General features: G+C 42.8%; 1 protein-coding gene across 2 annotated transcripts in view; it reads left to right on the top strand.

The window, feature by feature from the left end:
* Nucleotides 1-8,763, top strand: part of Rnf152 (ring finger protein 152) — a 62,717-nt gene extending 53,954 nt beyond the window's left edge. The window contains exons 2-3 of one of the 2 annotated variants that reach the window (XR_007213432.1): nucleotides 3,046-4,594; nucleotides 8,513-8,763. Coding sequence is in view for 1 of the 2 variants with exons in the window: in XM_048363636.1 (XP_048219593.1) it covers nucleotides 3,191-3,802 (612 nt within the window). In the remaining variant the exon portion in view is untranslated. Of the gene's footprint in view, nucleotides 1-3,045 lie in introns of both variants that reach the window. The other variant, XM_048363636.1, reaches the window with a different exon arrangement.
* The last annotated feature ends 10,520 nt before the right edge of the window (nucleotides 8,764-19,283 follow it).

Below are 19,283 nucleotides of genomic sequence, written 5' to 3'. Positions count from 1 at the left end.
CCTGTCATTGTTTTAATACTGCCCTCAAACTGATTCTGCCACCACAACTCAATGTGATCTATCTTTCCACATGTAGAGTCACGCCTCACTATGATACTAGGCCTGATTTTCTGTGAGTTTATCACTAAGGATAGATAAGTGCAAGATATGTCAACAAACTTCATGGCTTTTCTTTCTTGCGCGCGCTCTCTCTCTCTTTCTCTCTCTCTCTCCTTCCCTCCCTCCCTCCCTCCCCTCCTCCCTCCCTCTTTAAGAAAAAAAATTATTATCATAGATATAGTTTGAAGATTTATTACCAGCACTGATCTGGCTGCTTGCCATAAGAAAAGCCAATAATTGGTGGGACGGAATTCAGTTGTATCCAAGGGCAGCTATCCTGCGAAGATTAGAGGAGCTGTTGTCTTCTGAGCTGCATCTTGGTAGCTGGGTGGAAGTACTTTCACAGAGGGCTGAAGGAGTACCCCGCCCAGCCGAGCTTCATTATCCAAGGCGTGTGTCTCCTTTTCTTCTTCTCTGGCAGATGCCTCCATCTTCTGGGGCCAGTTCCTATAGTTCTTTAGACACACATATTATTTTCCTCCACATAACAAACAACAGCAATGTATATGCTTTGTGTTGGCAGACACCCACAAGAACTAAAGAATAGGTGTCATATTCTGATGCAATCTGAATGTCACCAGATGTTGTGGTTTCTAAAAATGAAAAGATACCCCAGTAGTTTTCATCTGAATCATTTAGATGTGGCCACGCTCTAGAATTTTGGATATAGAGCCTTGGAAGGAGGGGGCGTGGCCACTGTTTTAGGATTCTACACCACCCATGAGGATTTCTACTCCCATTCCTTATTCTCTCCTTCAGCAACCCATGTGCTTTCAGTTTGTGCACAGGGATTTATTCCCACACCTGTGGCACCCACTGGTGCGTCAGGCTCTGAGCACATGAACTTGCCCCCTCTGCCTCTCTTTGCCCCAGTTCTGCTACTCTAAACACAAGGAGCATTCTTCCAAGTTGCCTCATTTCTTTACTTGATCTTACATCACATGGAGGAGGCTCTAATATTTTCTTCCATCCTCTCATACCTCCATTGTTCAACTGAGGTCTCTGAAATACTGGCCCTCTACTCCCTCAGCCCTAAAGGTCTTGCCTCTCATTTACTCCCCATTCTGTGCTACTCAGAACTGTTGGGTACTAGGATAAGTTGATGGGTCTCCCTCCTTCATCCTTGGTCCCTGAGGGCCACTCTCCTCTCTTTTCTGTCTGGCTCTGGCTGCTAGTTCTCCCCCATGGACGCCACCTTAATCATATCCAGTGTTGACTTTCCATTGTCAGCCCACATTTTCCAGCTTCTCTTGTCTCTTTCTGTATAATTTAACTATCCCCCAACACCTGTGTGGAATATGGCCTGGGCTTAACTTGTGGCCTTTGATCTCAATTTCTCTCAGCCATACTCTGGCCTTGTCAACACTTAGATGCCTTCTACCTCGTAACCTCATTCAATGCGTTGCCTGATCTGAGCTGCGCTTATAAGAGACCGTAGCACTTTGTATCACTCCTTTGTACCCCCAGACACTCTTCACCCCTGGTCTGATGTTGTAAAAGTCTGCAAAGAGGTCTCGGTCACCTGCCCCAGGTGAATCATTCTGCACTTAATGTTTGGGGTTTCCCTGTTGCCAACTAGAAAACCCCAAGTTAGCCAGGCACTTGTTGAGACACACAGTCCCAATCTGTGGCTTAGCCTGAGGAAGCTCATTTATCTCTCCCTATGGGATCTGCTGTCTTGGCTGGGCCTACAAAGGAGTGCATATCGATTCTGTAAAAGCCATCTATGACAAAGATAGAAATTGAAGAGCTAAGTATATAAATTTCTTGAAAATCTGTAAGGAAGCCAGGTACCGGTGGCTCACACAGGTGATCCTTAGCTACTCAGGAGGCTGAGACCTTAGGATCTCAGTTCAAAGCCAGCCTGGGCAGAAATGTCCACAAGATTCTCATCTCCAATTAATTACCAAAAGGAAAAAGCTAGAAGTGGAGTAGTGGCTCAAATGGTTGAGCACTAGCCTTGAGCAAAAGAGTTCAAGGACAGTGCCCAGGCCTAGAGTTCAAGCCCCAGGACTTGGCACACACACATAAAAATCTATAAGCAGATGTCTGTAAATTACTCTAGAGTTAAGGGAAAAATTCGAGTTGATGTCCCAGGTATAAGAGAGAAGTAATTTGATGGTGGATGACTTCCTTTTCTCTTCTCATGCTGATTTCTTCACTGGAAAACAGGTTGACCTCTGATTTTTCTTTTTCATGTATAATTCCTGTCTGTGGTCTAGAATACTCCCCTAGCGTGTGTGAGGAACTGAAATGTTTCTTGACACAAGCCTAAATAGTCATAAATATAAGAACTGACTGAGAAGTATTTGTGCTACCTTTGTGGTTAGTGTGCCTTTGTGTGGCCTTTCTGGCCTTAAGGTGCATTGCTGTGCCATTTTTAGGATGGTTCCTGTCTCTTTAAACCAAGTGATGAAAACTATCAAATGGTTCAAATGCTTGATAAGCATTATCTTGGTTCAAATGATTTGGTGGCAAAGATTCAAACGATGGGCTTCTGCCAGCAGTCATGTTAACCTTTGGGGAAGGAGTCCTCCTAGCCCATAGCGGGCTGGTTACATGTTGTACCTTGCGATTGCCTGAATCCGGCAGCTGTTATTTACAGGAGGGGGAGCAGGGACAGAAAGAGAGGGCCAGAGGAAATTTCCTCCCACGAAATGCCACAGACTGATGGGAAAAGAGAAGTTCTCTCGTGTGTTTTAGGACAACCCAGGGTCTACTGCAATGCATAAAACGGAAACAATAGCCTCTCGATGAAATAATACCTGTGGGTGGTGTTCATTTCTTTAGAAAGGAAGACCATACTTGTCCTGATGTCCTGCCCCCCACAGCCTCATTTCTAGGCTTGGGACTCAACACCAATGCTCTAAATCCTTGAACTACACAGGCATCACACCTTCTCTGAATGAATTAAACAGTTGTGTTTGTGTCCCTTGTCTCCCTCAGACATGAACACCCTGGTGAACGCCCAAGGCCTGCCAGCTCTGTGATTCCCTGGGTGGCACCAAGAAGACAAGGTGGTAACTGCTAAGGAGCAGCTCTTCTTCCTCCTCCGCCCTCGGGGCCTCCCCCTTCCTGCCCGCGGACCGCGATGGAGACCCTCTCCCAGGATTCTTTGCTGGAATGTCAGATCTGTTTCAATTACTACAGCCCCCGGCGCAGGCCCAAGTTGCTGGATTGCAAGCACACCTGCTGCTCCGTGTGCCTCCAGCAGATGAGGACCAGCCAGAAGGACGTGCGGTGTCCCTGGTGCCGGGGTGTCACCAAGCTCCCCCCGGGCTTCTCGGTGTCCCAGCTCCCCGATGACCCCGAGGTCCTGGCGGTCATCGCCATACCCCACGCTTCAGAGCACACCCCGGTCTTCATCAAACTCCCGAGCAATGGGTGCTACATGCTGCCCCTGCCCATCTCCAAGGAGCGCACTCTGCTGCCCGGCGACCTGGGCTGCCGCCTGCTGCCCGGGGGCCAGCAGAAGTCCCTCACGGTGGTGACCATGCCCGCCGAGCAGCAGCCCCTGCAAGGGGGGGCCCCCCAGGAGGCGGCCGACGAGGAGCCAGACCGGCGGGGAGCCGTGAAAAGCTCCACCTGGTCGGGCGTGTGCACTGTCATCCTGGTCGCCTGCGTCTTGGTCTTCCTCCTGGGCATCGTGCTGCACAACATGTCCTGTATCTCCAAGCGCTTCACGGTGATCTCCTGCGGCTGAACGAACCCCAGGGGCAGGGCAGGCTCTTGGTGGGTGCCAACGTTAGAGGTGGGGGGCAGCTTTGGTGATGGGGATCCCGAGGAGATGGGGGAGGGGGTGACACTGACCGCTTTGGTGCCAAGCGCCGGCCACCCGGCTTTGCTACTTGATCCACCCGCAGGACAGGCACGGAGGGTGGAAGGCGAGGTCCGAGCAAGTATGGCAGGCGACTTGCTGTGTGTGGATGGAGCCGGCTTTGAAGACGACTGCATGCTTCCTCATAATCATGTATGAAATGGGGCCTGTAAATTTATGATTTCCTCAAGATCACACCACGAGATAGACATATTCTACTTAGACATTCAACTGTACGCGTGCATACAACGATCTCTAAATACAGTAGGCTCAAACGAAGATGCTGTGTAGATGAGTAGAATTAAACCTCGGGTCCACGTAGAAATTCAGTAAAGACACCTAGTGCTGGCTGCTTTGGCCTTTCTCTTTTTCTTCTGTTTTATTTTAATGACACCCAGTGTTCTTTCTGTTGCTAAGGCATCTTATACATTTCGAAGGACACCCCAATCCAAATAAGTAAAAACGGATTGTCGTGATTGGAAGGACACATGTAAACAAGAGTCTGCAGTGTGCTGTGTCTTGTCCTGTACCTTCCTTTCTCTTGTGATTAGAATTGGCTAGCCATTTATTCATCTGAACGCAGACAAGGGAGCATTCAACCAAGACATAGTGAGAAATGTCTAATTCCACAGGAAGCCACGATGCCGATTTTCCTCAAGCCATCTCACAATTTAAAATGTAAATAGTTGTGTATTGGTGTGTGTGTGTAGCGTGTGTGTAATTTGATTTACCTCAGGTTTTTGAGTCTTTTTCAGAAGAATCCTGTGAGTCAGACTTCACAGGAATGAATAAGTTGTTGACCACTTTGTGAACACTGGATCCTTTCCCTCAGCCCCCCGTGAGGTGTGGCCTACTTCCCCTCCAACACTCACCTGCTCCTTTGTTGTGTGTTTTTAAATGCTGTATTTTAAAGGTAGAAATGGAGACCGTCGGAAGAGCTTGTCTTTCCTTCCAGTTTTGGGCTTTGTGACAACTATGAATGGCCGAGCAGCTGAGTTAGACGGATTACTTTTTGAAAGATGTTGGCCTGTGAAAGTCAGACCTTTTAGAACTGCAATGTTCTCTTGAGATAGAAGCAAGAAAAAAAAAGTCTTTTCTATTTTAAAATATGTTTGTTTGTGTGTTGAGAAAAGTGGCATGGTAAACAGCTCACATTCCCATCAATGTGGGCCAGTTCCTTATGAATTTGTAACTACTTAAAAATGTGTAGCAGTGTGTGGATACACATGAAGAAAGACCTACTAAAGTAAAAGGATAAATTCCTTTGGGGGGGAGGGAAGAGGGAGGAAATTCAGCTGTGAGCTTTAGACTTCTTTTCTAATTCCTTTCATTGACTTCAGGAAAGCAAGTCCTCCACTTAAATAGGATTTTTAAGTTCTGTTGAACCCCAGCAAATGGCAGGAAGGTGGGGAGAAAGAAGAGTAAAATGAGCAGTGACTGGTTTCAGAAAGTGAGGCTAGACAATAGCCCTTTATGGAGACACTTTACCTATATGCTAGCTATTACCTTCAAGCAACATAAAATTATATGCATACTAGACTGATGGAATTAATGTGGAATAAATTAAAAACCTAATAACTAGAATACAAAGCTAACACTTAATTGGCATGAGAATTCAATGTAAAATTATGAACTCTGATTTTTCAAATCTTACAAATTTGTCATAAAAACGGTTAGAAAATGTATTTGAAAGCTCAAACTAGAAATTAGGTTACAATGCCATTTTATTGTGTAAGCTATTGAGCATTATACAACAAATAATCTAGGATTTATTTGGTATTAATAATTTAGGTATCATATTAGCTGAATACTATCCTGTATTATGTAACACAATATACCGTTGGGTTAGTGTCAATTTCTCAAACTCGCAGGCTGCTGTAATGCATGTCTGACCTAATTTCTATTTTTTTTTTCTTGGAGGGAAAAAAATTACATAGAAATGTTGCATTAAAAATGCTGCATTTCAAACAGATTTTACCCTTGCAATCCTAAGCCATGGAATATTTAAATTAATTTGATGAATGGTATCTGCATACATACATGTACAGTGTGAAATGACACAGCCTCTAGCATAGTCTTTGATAGAGTTGTGCTTGTGCAGTAGGTTAGGTAGCCGCCGTGGGCACTAATGTGTGTGGTGATGCAGTGTCCCATGTTTCCTAGTCCAAAGCTGTAGAGTAAAAACCAAATGTCCACAGAATTGTTCCCTTAAAACCAGCCCTGTGCTGGAGCTGCCGTGGGCAGTGCAAAATTAATTGGCTCTCTGCTAGATTCTTAACCTTAAAATGAATAGTACAAACACAAAGCAGAATATGTGTATGTAAGTGTTTAAGAAACATTATTTGCATTGTTAAATGAATTGTACCAGCAGTGTGTGTGTGTGTGTGTGTGTGTGTGTGAGAGAGAGAGAGAGAGAGAGAGAGAGAGAGAGAGAGAGACCGAGACCTAGTAGGTTTAATGATGTTTTAATACTGTCTGGCTTCCCTTTGCTCTGGCCTCTTCTGGATTTACGTGCAATGCTACCAACTTATGTACTCCATGCAATACAGTGGCCGGAATTCCTCCTTGCCTATCTGTGAAAGGTTGCAAGTGGAAAGCACAGAACATTAGAGCTAAAAGCAACCTCTGGTGGCAGGCGTCAGTTTGGAAGGGAGGGGCCTGGAAATGAAAATGGCAACTTGTAATTCTGCAGCAAAAGCGTGTTGACTATGCATTGTGATGCCCTTTGCTTCTTCCTGGATCTGTCCCTACCCCTGCCTAATGAGTGATTTCATTTCAGGGTGGATGAGTATCCTTTCTCATTCCACTATTGCTTTCAGGTTTGTTTTGTAGGTTCCTTTTCATTTTAGTTAGGAACTTCTCTGGGACACAAAAGGAGGGATGAGCATACATGATTGAAGGAACTTTTCAAACCATGTGATTTGAAGTTCTAAAATGGCGAAACATTGGTTGGACCCTCCTTCCTGTGTGTAAAGGACAATGGATGTTGTATAAATAGTAAACCATAAGAAGCATGAATTTTCTTTCATCTTTACTAGTGATCTTGACAAACAAGTGAATGCTTAATATGTTAAGTGGAGCCAAGTATGCCACCGAAAAAGCATTGTCTTTGGAAAATAGCTGCATCGTTATCTGTGGTAAAAATTTTGTTGAAAAGAGGCAAATTGGTTCTGAGTTCTAATCACATTTTATTATCAGAAAGCTCAAGATACTTTCTTTACAAATACAGTTAATCTCGTGCATGACCTACACTGTGGGCCCACTAGAGGGTCAACTGTGTGCTAGTTACAGCCCTGGGGATTTTCTAGATCAATATGATTTCCTAGAACAGTGCCATTTGATAGAAGTTTGGGGGATGGTGAAAAATGTTAAAAATTAAATTATCCCATGTGGCTAGTGGCTACCATATTGGCTAGTGGCATCAAAATGTTCCTGAAGTAACAGTGTGATAAAGAGAGAGTTTGTGGGCTAGTAACATAGAGTTGGCAAAAAGAAAGCTCTTCCATTCTGGGCTTAAAAAGTACGTCATCTCCAATATGACAGTAAACATGCATCTGCCGCCCTTGGAGTTATTATTTAGATATTTTGGACCAAGGAAGAGCAATAAAGCTTAAAGTGGACTTTATTAAGCCCCGTTTTTTGGGACCATTAGCTGCATGTGAATTTATTGTCCAAAAATAGTAGTTAGATTGTAGCTGTAAAATGTTTAACTTGCAAGCTGTGCATGACCTGTGTTGTGAAATCGTGTTTAGGGTCTTATGGCCAAAAAAGTAAATGTTACAGGAAAAAAAACAAGCCTGTGAACTCCCCCTTCACTTCCAGTGTCTTTCCTGAACTCCATTGCTGCATTCGGAAGGTATAAAATCTAAGAGCAAACATGTTTGCAGAGTTCAGAGTGTTTTTGTTTTCTTGGGACGTCTGACAGCTTGTCATTCGATTTGGTATAGGAATCTGGATGCCAGTTTTTAGATGCCAGACTAAAATGTGGGTACTATTTTTAGAATGGGATTTGACATTTTTTCTTTTAGTTTACACTAGAGCTTTGCACAAAGGCACTTTTAAAAATTACCATTAAGCAGTTGTACAAAGGGGTTACAATTCCACAAACAAAGGCACTTTTTACATTTTGTTTTGTTTTACAACAGGAAGCATTGACCAATGGAATTGAAAGACTGGAAGGGTATTGAAGTTGCTAGGATAGTTGTTGTTTTATTTTTTTTTAATTGAGTAAAAGAAAGCAGGAAATTCAGTTTGAGATAAATTTCCATGTAAAACTCACACTCTTTCTGGTAGTCTGATATTTATTCCAGTCTAGGTAATCTGAAGAGTTCCCATTCTTGTATTTGAAATTTTGTGTCTCAAAATTGGTTAGTCTGCTTTGGGTTGTATTCCATGTGTAATGTAAACCAAAGGTATTTGCTTTAATCTAGCAGATTTGATTAAAGAAATTGTAGAGTTTGTGAGTGGAGGAGACTGTTCTGCTAAATTTTTTGTCAACGTGGTTGTTTTTTCATTAGACTTCAGAAAAATTAGAAAGCTCAAGGTAATTAGTAGACAGGTGTGAAATCAAATACAGTATGGTGTATCTTCCCTTAGAAAAATGATGCTACCAGCCGAGGTAGCATTTTGTTTGAAGTATCAGTCAGGCCATTTGTCATCCTTGACCTAGATGGAGAATCTATTCCTTGACATCATTCCCAGCAAAATGTCACCCACAAGGTAATCCTTACCCACACAGCTTCGACAGCATGCCGGAGCCAAGGTCATTTCATGACAATTTTGAAGCTAAAAGTGAAATTTCAAAGCAATAGTGATCAGTTGCTGAATGTTGTGAAACTTGAAACATTACGTAGAGAGCAAGGGGCATGGCTCAAGTGGTAGAGCATTTGCACAATAAGCACAAAGAAGGCCCTGAAATTCAAACTCCAGTACCAAGAAAGTAGAGAGTCAAGCATTATTTTTTTTTCCCAGACAACTGACTTACTGTGCATGCACACATACATACACACCCCCACACACAAGTTTGCAGGGATTACACAATGTTTGAACTGAGAGGTTAAATTCTTAACAGTTGCTATGAGCTCCATACATAATGTTAGACTTGAATAGTAAACTTTGTAGGTAAGCTTTTTTTTGGAGGCACATAAGTGGATGAGGCATTTATTTTCTGACTGTTCAAGGGATCAGGGTAGTATGCCATTATTCCCCAACTCCTCCAATGTTGACTCCCATGTTTCTGCACACATTTCTTTGCTCACTGTAGCAAGTAGTTTTGATTTTTCTGGATTCACTGCCTGGGGGTAACCCATTGTGTATATCTCACTTATGATGTAGTGGTGCTTGAAAACACTCATCTTATTAGCTGGATTTTACTCTAGCTTAAGGTTTTTGATACTAATCTTATGATACTTTTAGGGACAATCAGTCATTAGTACAAAATACTGAGGGGCCTCCTCAGATTCCTGACAGCATGTATTTTGTTGTTGTCGTTGGTTGTTGTTGTTTTGCAGGGATGCTCATTTATATCTTATTCTTAATCATACAGAATGCTGCTCTAGATCCCTCACTGGTGTGTAAGGCTTGTAAATATGTGGCAAAGTCTCCTGTCATCTCCCCAAGGTGTAAGTTATTTTTGGCTTATCTTAAAAAGAGTTTTCCAAAGGAATGGTCAATTTAAAACATGTATCTTTAAGTAGTTATACATTGGGGTTTCAGTTTCACAAATCAGTGTATAAGTACAGTGCATCTCTTTCCTTTTTTTTTTCTCTTTACAACATTTTATTTTAGTAGTTGTACAAAGAGGTTACAGTACCATTAGTCAGGTCATGAGTACAGTGCTTCTTGATCTGCGTCACCCTTTCCATTGTTCTCCATCTTCCCGACTCCACCCATCCCCTCCGGTTACGAGGTTTCATTTTCATGTATGTTCATTTAATGTAGTAGTGTATTCAACCACCCTTTTCCTCTCTCTGTTACTCTGCTCCCCATCCCCTTGACACCACTGTGCCCCAATAAAACATGTTCCAGCTTTCAAGTATTCATTTTGGTAAACTGTCCATTGGTTGTTTAGAAAAGTTACACCATTGGAGGAATGGTCAGTTGTTAATTTGACATTTGCCTTTTGGGAATCCAGAAGTAGGTGATTGGATATGATGGTGGAGAGGAAGTGTGGGCTGGAACAAGAAGAAATAGAGTGACAAATGTCATCTATCAGGGGAACCGTTGATATTACCAAATGGTACACAAGACAGTACTAGATTACCTTATACTGCGCTGGCTGGACTGGCTAAGATACCACCCAACTGTTAAGTGGACTCTGTGGGAGAAGCAGAGACAAAGCTATGGGTCTCTGAACAGACAGGCATACAAACCCAGAGAAAGATAAAATACTAAGAGGAAGGAAGTCTGTGGTAGGATTGTAGCTGGACAACAAAATAGGCATGAAAGGACCTAGAGGACAGAAGCCAGCGGAAGAAAGCAGCCCAGAAAGAGTGAGCTAACTCATGAAGCACAATCTGCTCCTCTCATATGGATAACCACGTTCGGTCAGGTTGCCTCCGATGAAGACTTTCCACAGAGTGTGTGCAGCTGATGGGGAGAATCCCAAAGAGGCCCAGATTTTCCTGTCATCTTCTAAACTCTTGGGTGGATCTGTATGCTAGACATTCCAGAACCTTCTGTAGAGATGGTGACTGAGTCAGTTCAAAATTCCTCAGTCCTCTTCACCTGGAATGCCCTGCCCAGCTCTATGGGTCTTGGCTTGAATTCCTTACCATTGTTGGGGAAATTCGTTGGAGAGTATGATGGTTTCTGGTTGCTTACCCCACCACGGGTTCATGTTTGCCTCCCTGGACTGTCCGTGTGGAAGCTGATCACCTGGGGCTGTTACAGACTGTCGGTGGGGGCCACGTACGTGCCACCAGGGTTCCCCACATCTTAGGGTTCCACCGTGTGTTCCTGCACCCTGGGTAACAAACTCTGGTCAAATAGCGAGATGAATGCTGCTCTGAGACCATTGACTCCAGTCCTGGACATGTTTCATTTACAATTATGTGGATTATTTATTTTTAGGAGCTTTTAAAGGGCCAAATAGCCCTACAGATAAATGAGCTGCTGGGCCATGTAGAAAAAAAATATTGTCCAAATGTTGCCAAATATTGACTTTGTAAAGGGGATATCAAGCTGCTGTTTATTAATCTGAATGTCTTAAAAGCATTCTTGCTTGCTCTCTCTGTTATAGATGGTGTCTTAGCTAGTCCTGAGTTTTTCCAATGAACTCAATTTTAATATATGGTATTTTTGTATGCCAACTGGTGTCTTGTCCTTTGTATATGTGGTAATGTTAATTTTATGACTACTGTTAAAACACATTTGCTATGATTAAAATTCAAAATGATTTCAAATAGACTCAGATGTTTTTCTTCCCTCCCCCCCACCCCCACCCCAACTCACAAAGAAAAGAAAGCCTGAGATTTTCATCATCAGTTACTGAATTGTGATAGACTAGAGTATTAAAGCCATAAGGACTTGCTGAGCCAAAGATTTGAGTAGAAGTGACTTTCAAGTGACCCTGGGAAAGCCTGAGCCAGAATTTGTAATGGGTAAGCCCAAAGTTGTGTTTGTAACTTGGCTTTGTAATGTGGCTTCACCTTTGTCTTCCACTATTCAGAAATGACAAGTATACCTCTGGCCCCAGTACTGCAGCCCCTGCCCTGGGCCACGAGTCTCAAAAATTGCCCCTTTGATAAATGCTTTCATGGGTAGCACAGAAGGTATTTGGGGAACCCTTGCTGATAACATGAAGGAACCACTGGACCATGTGAATTTCAGCTTAGCATCTTAATTAAGGGGTAATCAATGATCTGACCTGTATAAGTGTTAGTGTAAGCATGCTCCAGTTCTGTATGGAAATACACACACACAAACACGTTTTAGATAATCCCCCTATCTCTGAAATGATTGTGTCACTGATTTAATACATCTTGGGGGGGAAATCAAGCTTTGTATGAATGAGTCTAGATTACTGAGAGCATAATTGTTCCACCTAAATTACAAATTCCAGTGTGCCTTTTCCCTGAAAGTGGGAGTGGATAGCAATTTCTTCTCTGGATTCATCTGCTCAAGCTCCAACATGTCCATCAGCTAGAGAAGCTGGCTGGCAGGAGGCAGGGGTTGTTGAGGACAGGTAAGTGCCTTCCTTGGCTCCTTCAAGAATTGGCTCCCCATAGCAGGGAGGGTTGGTATCTTTGTCTTAACCAGACCTTAATTGTACAGTCAATGAAGACAGGAGGCGGGGCCATGAGGAGCCCTCATTCTGCCTGGGGACATCAGTGGTGTCAATCCCTTCCCATGACACATTGGGTGGCATAAGTTTTCTGCCTCTGATGTAGGGCTGGGAGATTGGGAGGCTCTGTCAACACTGGATATCTGGAGGTGCTAAAAGAGAATGTCACCAGGTCTAACATTCACTGCATCCCACTGCCAATACACACACACACACACACACACACCACACTCCATCCAAATCCCAGCAGCATTTTCTGAGACAAGAGCCTGTCTATGAACTATCTGTCCGTGCATTCTTTTTTTTTTTTTTAATAGTGCTTTTGCTTCCAATGTTAATTTTTGGAGAACAAATCTCCTTTTCAGTGTTAACAGTATATCCCGAAGAGGCTGAGTAAGTGGCAGATAGGGAGAATGGAAGCCAGTTCCAGAATTAAGGCTGAGCCTCTGCTTTTCTTTTTATAGGTTTGAAAACTTTTACACAATTCTACTTGACCCAGAAAAGGGTACAGCTGTAATTGGTTTCAGCCTCTCTCTCTCTCTGTATCACTCTCGTTCTCTCTCTCACTCCCCCAAGTCCACCACTCTCTCTCTGCACTGAGGATGTGATTATTTGTTTTTATTACTACGTATTTGAAAGAATGAGTGTATGGGTGTGTGCATGCATACATGTGGATGTGCATGCATGTGGGACTTATTTGGGAAGCATGGCCTACCCAAGTGTCCCCATTGGGGACAGGGGATGTAGCTCAGTGGCCCAAAGCTAACCTAGCATTCACTTCTTCCACATTTATTTGAGTGAAGAATGACATTTTTGCACAACATCTGTTAACATCTGGTAGAACATAATTGGGGAAAGGAGGATATTGGAATCTTGAAGTTAAATATTGAATCACGGAAATTGACTTACCCTATTCATTTTTGCATTGAAGTCATCCTTCAAGCATTGTACTCAACAAAACAAAAACATGAAATTCTTAATCTGCGTGGAACAAGATTAAAAGAGGTGGTGTGATGCATGTCTGTAACTTCAGTGCTGGAGCGGGAGATGCAGGAGGGTGAGTTCAAGGCCAGCCTGGGAGACACAGAGAGATCTTGTATCAAACAAAATGAACAAAAACAAATTAAAAAAAACAAAACATGAGCTTGTGTTTGCCTTCTCATTTAAAAACAATGTCATGTAAACATTTAATAACTCAATTATTGTATGAGATTTGCATGTAAAATCATTTACTACACACATTGCCAATGAAATATATTCACAAGAGCAGATTACAGGGTTAATATGTGCACACATCTGTTTAGCAATAAGGGCCTAGATGATTCATTCTGGAATGCATTGCATACATATCAGAGTCTAGTTTTGGAAAATTATAGTCTAAAATTCATAAATATTCATTACTACATCTTGTGGGGTTAAAACACAACCCATAACAAACCAAATTGGTAATGATGAGGAAAATTAACAATAATTTGCTATTAAGAACCAAGAAGAGCAGCAATTAAGCAACATGATCAAAGCAGTTCTGATAATAATTATCTTTTTCCTGAAATTGTAGAGATTTCAACCATTTCCATGTACACTTGTGTAATTCAAACTTGCAAAGTTAGCCAAACAATGAGTTAGACAAATACTGAATTGAGCTAGGTGCTGTGGTTCAGGTCTATAGTCTTAACTACTCAGGAAGCTGAGCTGTCTGATTCTTATTTCCAACTAACCAGAAAAAATGCAGAAGTAGAGCTGTGGCACAAGTGGCAGAGCACCAGCCTTGATCATAAAAGCCATCTCGAATCTCTGTGAACTATAAAACTGATTTTTAACTTCAAAATGTCAAATTTAGCAAAACTTGGAGGCAAGTTTTGTTCTGTTTCTGTTGCCAGTCTTGGGGTGTGGACTCAGGGCCTGAGCACTGTCCCTGGCTTCTTCCCGCTCAAGGCTAGCACTCTGCCACTTGAGCCACAGCGCCGCTTCTGGCCGTTTTCTGTATATGTGGTGCTGGGGAATCGAATGGAGGCAAGTTTTAATAGGTTGATTTCATCTGGTAATCTAAGACGAAATTTGAGGGAGAAGTAGCCCTTTTCCCCCTCCCCACCCCTACTCCTAGCAAAGGGCCACATTTAATAGATTAGATGAACAAAGGAATTTATGGACATGGACCAGAGGCAAACTAAAAATAAAATTTGCATTTCTTCTTAATAGAAATACAACATCATTTTAATGGAAATATAAATGGCACAGGATGAAATCAATAGTTAAGATATTTACTTTCAAATACACTCAACCTGTGCTTCTATAAATCTCTATCTGAATTTACTTTAAGTACATAATCTCCTGCATCTATTGCTTACATTCCTTCTTAAATGACAGCCCTCAGCTATAGTATTTAGCAGGACTATCATTTCCTAGCTTTCTGTCAAGAAATGGTTCCAGTTTTATTCCATGCTATTCCGACTCAACCCTCACCCTCATGAAGGTAAAATTTACTTCCAAGTAAAACATTTGCAGCTCCTGAGGTTTCAGCCAGCTCTTCCAGTCTGTTAGCATCAAAGATATTTGTGGTTTTTATTTGTATGGAGATGTCTTTCAATGTGTGTGTTTGTGTGTGTGTGTGTATCTGTCTGTCTGTGTTTGTATGCCTATACTGGGGCTTGGACTCAGGGTGCTTTCCCTGAGCTTTATTGCTCAAGGATAGTACTATACTACTTGAACCAAATCTCTACTTCCTGCTTTTTGCTGCTTAAGTGGAGATAGGAGTCTCACAAACTTCACCCAGGCTGGCTTTGAACCATGATCCTCAGATCTCAGCCTCCTGAGTAGATAAGGTGATAGGTGTGAGTCACCTGTACTTGGCATTGGCTGCCAGCTTTGGAATAACTTCTGTCTATATAAAATAGAAAATGGTATTTGGCTTAAAAAATAGGACAATGTAAAATTTGAAGATGGGCAGCAGAGGTAAGGTGACACGGGGAAACTTCCTGACTGAACTGGGTATGGGGTGCCATGGTCAGAAAGACACTGCAGCTATGTCTGGGGTCTGTCTCCAGTGCCCTGACCACTGCGTTGCGTTCCCCAGCTCCATGCTCCGTGAGCACTCGCTGAATATTCGAATGCTGGCAAATCGTCTCATTTCCTAAGAAAATTCAGAAACTTAAAGCTGCAGATGCTCCATCAAGCCTGGAATATTCCAGGTGGTTGGGACTCTGTGCTGAGCTTATCATTTTCTGTACTCAGATCCTGGTTTTGGCTCACTTTTTCTTTCCTGCCCATCAAACCCAGTTTAATGAGCTGTTCTTGTTCAGCTATCTTCCTGCAATAAAGTCATATTCTCTTCCTCACAATGATGCTCAAGGCTGATGAAGGATGAGCTTGTTAAAAAGAATTAACTAAGGTCAAGATCCATGACTCAGCCTGGCATCGGTGGCTTACACCTATAATCCTAGTTAAGCAGGAGGATGTGATCTGAGGATTGTGGTTCAAAGCCAGTGTAGGCAGAAAACCCGACGAGACTCCCTATCTCCAATTAACCAGCACAAAGAGAGAAATGGAAATATCGTGGCATAGTTCCAGCATGGAATGAAAAAGCTAAGGGAATATGGGATGCCATGAGTTCAAGCACCAGTATATACACACCCACGCACGCGCGCACACACACACACACACACATTTAGGACTCCTCACTTTCATTACCCACAAATGTCAAATGCTCTATAGTTCTCTGATTTGAAGGCCTCACACCCTATTCTGTCATGCTGTTGGAGTCAGTGATGGTTTGTGGGTGGGGAACAGAATAGAGGGGGCAGAGCCCAGGGCTAGGGTGAGGGCACTGGGATGGAACTTTCACAAGGTGTGCGCGCGCCGTTTCCTCACCCTGGTTCTCGCCCAAGCAGAGGGGCAGGAGCACATGCTGGTCCCTTCAACAACTGTCAGCAGTCTTCCATACATTATAGGCGCTCAGTGCCTAGGTGCCAAAGGATAAAATACTCCGAGTAGCAAGGTGATAGCTTAAAGTCACAGAGATCCAAAAGAGAAAAACATTACTTTGGCCAATTTGAGATATATAAACTTTCATAGACACATATGCCAAATATTCACTTTAAAGAGAACTCATTTGAATTGTAAACAACAGTTTGTATCATGCTATGTTTTTCTATTTATGTCTTTTTTGTGCTTGTGCAGAGCCTCTAGCTCTTATTCCACTTCTGGTTTCTTGCTAGTTAATTAGAGGTAAGAGCCTCATGGACTTTCCTGCCTGGTCTGCAATGGAACTATGATCCTCAAATCTCAGCCTCCTGATGAGGTAGAATTATAGGTGTGATCCACTGGTGCCTGGCTTCCTATTTACTTTCTAAAAATCAATGTTATCATTTAGCCTGTATAAGAATCTCAAATTAGCAATTGCTTCATATTATATGGAACCCAAGTTGTAGAGCAATTAATGCAAAAAAAGATTTAGAGCTGGCCAAGTCTAGCTATCAGGAAAAGGTATGGCTGCTCCTACCTTCTTTCAGGATGCATTTGCATAAGGTCTTTTCCCATCCCTTCACTCTCAGAATTTGTATTTAACTGTGAAATGTGTTTCTTGGGGACAACAAATAGTTGGATCTTTTTTTTTTTATTTTAATTCAACCTGCTGCTCTGTGTTTTATGATTGCGGAATGGAGCCCATTCATGTTTGTTACTATGAAGAAATATGCCATCTTTCCTGCCATTTTCTTGTTTTCTTATAGCTAGTTTGCTTATTTCCTCTTTTATTCAGTGTTGTGGTTCCTAGACTTGGTCTTCAGATAGTTTACTTCCCTTGACTATCCTTTGTTGTACTGTGTTGTTGTTCATGCATCCTTTAGTTTTTGTTTGTTGTGAAAGGTTTTAGTTTCCTAAACAATTGTGAGTGATAGCTTCACTGGATACACTAGTTTGGATTGGCAATTATCACTCAGAGCTTGAATTATACCACTCCAGTTTCTCCTTGTATTCAGAGTTTGTATGGAGAAATCTGCTGTTATTCTAATCTTCTATCAGTTGGAATAAAGTTTTCTCTTTGGTTTTAATGTCTTTAAAGTTAACTCCTTGTTTCTTAAGTCCAGAGTTTTTCTTTGATGTGTTTATAAGTATTTCATCTCTGATTCTGTCTGCTAGGAGTTCTATATGCCTCTGTCAGGTGAGTGAAGTTTTTTTTTTTTTTTCTTGAGGTTGGGGATGTTTTCTGTTATGATTTTGTTAAATAAATTTTCAATAGCTTTAGTTTTGAAATCCACTCCCTCATCTGTCCCAGTTATGTGTAGATTTGATCTTTGGGCTGAATCTGCCAATTCTTGAATGCCCTTTTGGTATGTTCTGAGTGTGTTTTCCATGCCTTGGACTTTTTGTTCTAATATCTCTGCTTTATCTTCAATTCCTGATACCTTGTTTACATCTTCATTTGTTCTCTTGCCTATGCTTCCAACTGTACTTTGTAAAAGAGAGATTGAGACTTTCATGCTTCCTAGCTTTCTGTTGAGGTGGATTCTCATGTCCTTTGTTGAAGTTCTTATGGTGTCTATATCCTTGTTAATTTTTTTCTTTCATTTCCTTAATTGAGGCATATAAAGTTTCTGTTTCCTTGTTGATATTGTCTTAGATGTCCTGCATATTTTTCATCATTTCATCACCCCATATTCTTCTAGTTGTTTGGGGGTGGGGTCTCCATTTTTATTTTGACTTTGATTTTTGATTCTTTTTTTCTTTTTCTCACTGGAGTCGTTCCCCTGAGTTGTTGGTTTTTGAGAGTGGCATATTGTCTTGATTGTTTGTGAATTTTGTGATCTTGTGCTGTGATTTACATAGTTAGAGTCAGGTTTACCAACCTTTAAAACTGGGTAGATTCAGTGGTGATGGGCTGCACTGGACTAGGTCTATTGTGGGGGCTGTGCTATTGGTGTCTCACACAATGAGTCATGGGTGGGCTTCTGAGTCCAGTTGGTCACAGACTTCAGCCCTGCGAGTGGCTGGTGGTGTCTTGTGGGCCTGTGCAGGGGTGCATGGATGGGCTTTTGGGCCAGTTACGTGCAGCCCTTGGTGACATGGGTGGCTAAATGTGTCCCACCAGGGGATGCGCTGGGTGGGAGGGTGGGAGAGCAGCTGGGCAATGGTCCTGGGGGACCAGTGTGCAGAGCAGTGTCAGTAGTTTATTGGGGTTTGGTTGGCCACACCTCCTGGTGGGGTTGTGCAGGTGGGAGCATACACTCAAGCTGTTGGGGTTCACTTGAAAGTTGTCTTTGGCAGCTGTTAGCAGAGGGAGTGCGGGGGTTTGGGGGCCAGATCCTCACTGCTACCAGTGTTAGAATTCCCACCAAGTCAGATAGCAACCTCATAGAGCTGCTTTGTTTCAAGAGAATGATGGCCACCCCAGAGCAACTGCATCAGGAGTTGAGGTTTAGGTTGAACACTCACTACTCCAGTGTTGCGGGGGGGTCCCTCTGAGTCTGTCTGTGGAGTTAGGGGTCCCTCCAGTTCTGCTGCCAGAGTTAGGAGTCCTGCTGAGCTCTGTAGCAACCTCATCGAGTCACTGTGTCTCTGAAAATGACATTCCCAGTATGCACTGCTGTGGCTGCTTTTCCCAATTCCAAAACCCGACTTCTGGCTCACAGGTATGTGGTTGCTGTCTTCAGGTGAGGCTGAGTCACTGTTGAGTAGTGAGGGGAAATGGAGGAGGGAGGGATAAGCAAAAAAATGTCAGGGAAGTTCTCCAAACAGAGCCTGTGCCTGCAAGGGAGCTATGCTGTGGGAGTCACCTGCTTCAGTTCCTCAGTGTTTCTTTCCCCTCGTGTACATGCTTAAATTTTCATCTTCTTGGTTGGTGCCAACTCTGATTATTTCTAGTTTGTTTGGTGTGCTTTCTTGAAGTGGAGTTCTGTGCTAGAGGCCCTACCACCGTGTTTGATCAGAGAGGTTGCCAGGTTGATCCTGGTCACTGCCACACCCTCTTGCTTCTACTCCCCAGCGTCTCCTCCCTTCTACACCGGCTTGGTTAAGCAGCTGAATGATCTGGAAGGTTTTGCGGGTCATGACATTCTAGGCACACACCTTTCTTTGTGTGTGCATGTG

This window comes from Perognathus longimembris, chromosome 15, assembly GCF_023159225.1.
Source record: "Perognathus longimembris pacificus isolate PPM17 chromosome 15, ASM2315922v1, whole genome shotgun sequence".
Classification (NCBI taxonomy): Eukaryota; Metazoa; Chordata; class Mammalia; order Rodentia; family Heteromyidae; genus Perognathus; species Perognathus longimembris.
The sequence above is the reverse complement of the archived record's forward strand: the minus strand, read 5'-3'. Positions and strand labels throughout refer to the sequence as shown.